This window comes from Cyprinodon variegatus, unplaced genomic scaffold, assembly GCF_000732505.1.
Source record: "Cyprinodon variegatus isolate N-32 unplaced genomic scaffold, C_variegatus-1.0 Scaffold930, whole genome shotgun sequence".
Classification (NCBI taxonomy): Eukaryota; Metazoa; Chordata; class Actinopteri; order Cyprinodontiformes; family Cyprinodontidae; genus Cyprinodon; species Cyprinodon variegatus.
Window position 1 is genome coordinate 196,676 of NW_015151383.1, and position 4,449 is coordinate 201,124.

General features: G+C 36.2%; 1 protein-coding gene across 1 annotated transcript; it reads left to right on the top strand.

Moving 5' to 3' along the window:
• The first annotated feature begins 1,649 nt into the window (after positions 1-1,649).
• Positions 1,650-2,732, top strand: LOC107100012 (gastrula zinc finger protein XlCGF57.1-like). Its single transcript, XM_015398359.1, has 2 exons — positions 1,650-2,052; positions 2,221-2,732. Exons 1-2 carry the CDS (start codon positions 1,650-1,652, stop codon positions 2,730-2,732), a joined length of 915 nt encoding a protein of 304 aa, XP_015253845.1.
• Positions 2,733-4,449: the final 1,717 nt, after the last annotated feature.

Genomic DNA, 4,449 nt, shown 5'->3' on the forward strand with positions numbered 1-4,449 from the left:
GCCTATTTTTTAAAATGTAAGGAGTAGAAAGTACAGATATTTGTGTAAAAATGTAAGGAGTAGAAGTAAAAAGTCGCCATAAAAATAAGTAGAGAACAGTAACGAAGTATTTGTACTTCGTTACTTCCCATCTCTGGACCAGAGCTCCTTCTTCCACGTTTGCTGTGTCTCCCAGGTGGCTTGTGGCAAACAGATTATTTATCCTACATACATCAATACAATACATTTATCCACTACCATTAAAAAATAAACCTGCAATGTTATCGTGGTCACAATACCCTAACAAAGTAAAAAAGAACAGAGGGGAGACTGCCACTAATAAATGTAAAAACGGCCTACCATAGACCACTTCATATAAATCTACCCATTAACTCCAGCAACAGTCTTTTTTCACTCCTTTGCAGCTGTATTGCTGTTTCTTTGTCTATTGAACACTTAATCCTTCGTTTTTTTTTTTTTATTTCTTTATTAAAATCTCCAGCTCCAGTTTGGCGAAATAGGCACTTCCTGTTTCCTGCTGTCATGGTGACTTGTCGATTCTGGGATCCACTGATGATGGCTTTTTAAACTTGTTAGGCATGTGCTTAACTCTGAGTGGACCTACTTAGAGTTGAACTAATTCATAGCAGCCATTGTGAAACTGAAAACTCAGAGTTTCCGACTTTAGGCTAGATCAATTTAGAGCCGAGGATTTGAATCTGAGTTTGTTAAACCTGCTTCATGAAACGGACCCTGCAGAATCCTTGTAAAGCCAAGTTTTGTCCAACTTTCTGAAGTGTTTGGCTAAGAGATTAGAATATGAAATGTAAGACTAATATAAGCAAGTGAGAAGCAAGAGAGCGTCTCTGTCGGACTTAGTATGTCTATGTCTATCTGTCTGTCTATCACAGGAAAAACACAGGGAACTCTTGGAATGGATGTCATTATTAACTCACAAAGTTGAAGATTTCATGTCACACAAATTAACTAATTATATAATACAAGAATACAATATAGCTCTGCTCTTTGCTACAAGAGGTGCTTTTAGTGATTTCAAAAAGTTAAGTCCTTGCATTTTAAGAGTTTTGATACACTTTGCATCTTTACCAATATGACAAAAACAGTTTTGCTTTTGTTTAATTTAAAGAGAACATTTTCCTTTCCTTCCTATGTGTCCAGACTCACTACAACACCCTGTAAAGAAGGACGCGGTTCTTACAGACCAACAGTCCTGTGACTTGGAGAGAAACTGGAAACAAGAGGAACCAGGCCATCAGCAGATAAAAGAAGAATATGATGAGCTACAGTTTCTGCACCTGAAAGAAGAAAAGGAGTTTTTCATAAAACAGGATGAAGAGCAGAATGAACTGAAGCCGGAGACCAAACCACAGAACGCATGTCTGCAACAGTCAAACCAGATATCAGGACATCAACATCTAGCGACTCCTTCCCATGAGGACATATACAACATGAAACCAGAACCAAACAGAAAGTTATTCAAGTTAGTCATTCAGGGCTCTGCTGAACCTCAAAATGAGGAATTGGAAAGAAGCAATCCTGATAATTCAGGATCTGCCAGGGAATACAAAGGTCTGGAAACTAGCAACCTTGAAGGCAGTTCAAAACAAGAAGGACTCAAAAAAACTCAGAAAAATAAACACTTGAATAAAATGGTTAACCCAACATTTGAAAGCCCCGTTTGTGGACAAATATTAAGGCCAGAGACCCCTGTTACACATAAGAAACGTTTTTCATGTCTGACCTGTGGAAAAAGTCTTTCAGAAAAATATAGATTAACTGCGCACATCAGAATTCACACGGGTGAAAGGCCGTATTCATGTATGACCTGTGGAAAACGTTTCATCCAAAAAAGTAATTTAACTGAGCACATAACAATTCACACAGGTGAGAAGCCATTTTCCTGTATGATCTGTGGGAAAAGCTTCAGACTAAAAGGTCATTTAACTGTTCACGAAAGAATTCATGCACGCAAGAAGCCATTTTCATGTATGACCTGCGGAAGAAGTTTCTCACAAGAAGTTAGTTTAGCTACTCACATAAGAATTCATACAGGCGAGAAGACATTTTCATGTATGACCTGCGGAAGAAGTTTCGCACTAAAAGTTCATTTAGCTGATCACATAAGAAATCACACACGTGAGAAGCCATTTTCATGTGTGACCTGTGGAAAAAGCTTTAGAGAAATAACTCGGTTTAATAGTCACATAAGAATTCACACAGATGAGAAGCCATTTTCATGTATGACCTGTGGAAAAACCTTTAAACAAAAAAGTACATTAAATGTGCACATCAGAACTCACACAGGTGAGAAACCGTTTTCATGTATGACCTGCGGAAAAAGTTTCTCACAAAAAAGTTATTTAGCTTTTCATAGAAAAATTCACACAGGCGAGAAGCCATTTTCATGTGTGACCTGTGGAAAAAGCTTTAGACGAAAAAATCTGTTAAGTGATCACATAAGAATTCACTCAGGAGAGAAACCGTTTTCATGTATGACCTGTGGAAAAAGTTTCGCACAAAAAGGTTCTTTAGCTTATCACAATAAAATTCACTCAGGCGAGAAGCCATTTTCATGTGTGACCTGCGGAAAAGGCTTCAGACAAAAAACTCAGTTAACTTATCACATAAGAATTCACTCAGGCGAGAAGCCGTTTTCATGTGTGACCTGTGGAACGGGCTTCAGAAAAAAAACTCAGTTGACTCATCACATTAAGATTCACACAGGTGACTAGCCTTTTTCATGTATGACCTGAGGAAAAAGTTAAACACAAAGACATCTGATCATAAAAGAATTTACATATTTGTGAAGGATAGTTTTTCATGTACAACCTGTGGAAAGAGTTTCACAAAGAAGTCAGTTTTAACATGCCCTTTATCATGTGCATTGGTTTAAAAGGGTTATTTTATATAAAATTGTATTTGAATAAACACATGAAATACCATGCAGACTACAATTATTTTCCTTCAGTTTCAAAAACCGTTACAGAGACGGCAAACAAAACTTAACGGAGCTCTAAAGGGGCTGAAGTCGATACTTCATAGATACATTGCACGGTAAAAACTTGATTTCTTTTACCTCAAAATAGGTAAAAAAAACAGCGGAGCCATCGTCTTTTTACTGAGTTTATTTAATCAAAGCTTTGGGATTAGGTTCACATTTTGTAACTTTTTTGCTGATTTATTTAGACTGAGATGCGCATTTATTCCCACAATGCATCCCGACACGTTTAACCTTCTTTAAAACCTGTCACAACAGTGTTGATTTAAAAAAAAAAAGAAGCTGTACAGAGAAGTTAGAAAACCTTAATTCTAAAAAAGCATGTAAGTTCAGAAGAGAGGTGAATTGTTTCTTTGTTGCTGGATGAACAACATCCTTCCCAATAAGAACCTACAGTGAAGCTATTGCCTTTCTGAGGAGGAAAATAGACAATATCACCATAATGTTTCTCAAACAGATACATAAAAGCAGCAATCGGGGTCTGGGTCGGCTAAAGAAATAACAAAGATATTAGAAGTGTCTTGGTCTTGGTTGTGTTAGGTTTTCTTTTGAGTATTCAGTTTCACTTTGATCCATGTTGTTCTTTGTTTTTTAGTTTTATTGGTTTAATTCCTATTTTGTGGTGTTTTTCTGGTTATATTTGAGTTCTTAGGTTTTTCTTTGCTTGCCCTCTGTTGCCCTCTTGTGTTGGTCCTGTCATTATTTAGTATCCCATAGATACTCTCCCTGCCCTGTGCAGTTCATCAGCGTTGGTTCCCCGTCTTTTCCCGGCTGCTCGTGCATGTTTTCCATGAGGTCTCCATGATTCTGGTTTATTTTGCATTTTTATGTTGGATTTTTGGATTCCTGCCTCTGTTACCTGTGTTAACTCCATTAAAACTACATGAACTCACCTCTGCCTCCTCGCCTCTGCATTCAGGTCCTCAAAACCTCAACCAAACCCTGACAAAAAGTGTATTTCCAAGTAAAAGGTATTGAAATGCAAAGACAAGCAAATGTATAAATAATAAAAAAATCTAAATATTCAGATATTTTAAATATATATTTTATTAAAGAATGCATTATATAGTGTACAGTACCGGAAAAACTAGAATGTGGCAAATAACAAGCTAAGTGGTAAAGAAAAGTCAACAACACAGTTAAAAAAAAGTTACTGTCATGTTTTTCTTTTAAATTTGGTAATTTAAATATTTGGGATTCGTAAAGATTGACTTATTTGTATTTGGACTTTATTTGAGGTTTGGATTCCTCAATGGTTCAGAGGTGAAATATTTTCAGACAAAAGTTTTTATTTTTATTTTTTTTAATTCAGATTAAATCTCTGTTAACTTGACTGATGAGGTGGAAAAAACAGCAACCCTAAAACTAAAAGATAGGTTTGTGTATTAATGCATTTAACCTTATTTAGTTAGAATTTGTTAAGGCAATACTTTGACTTCAGAACATTATAG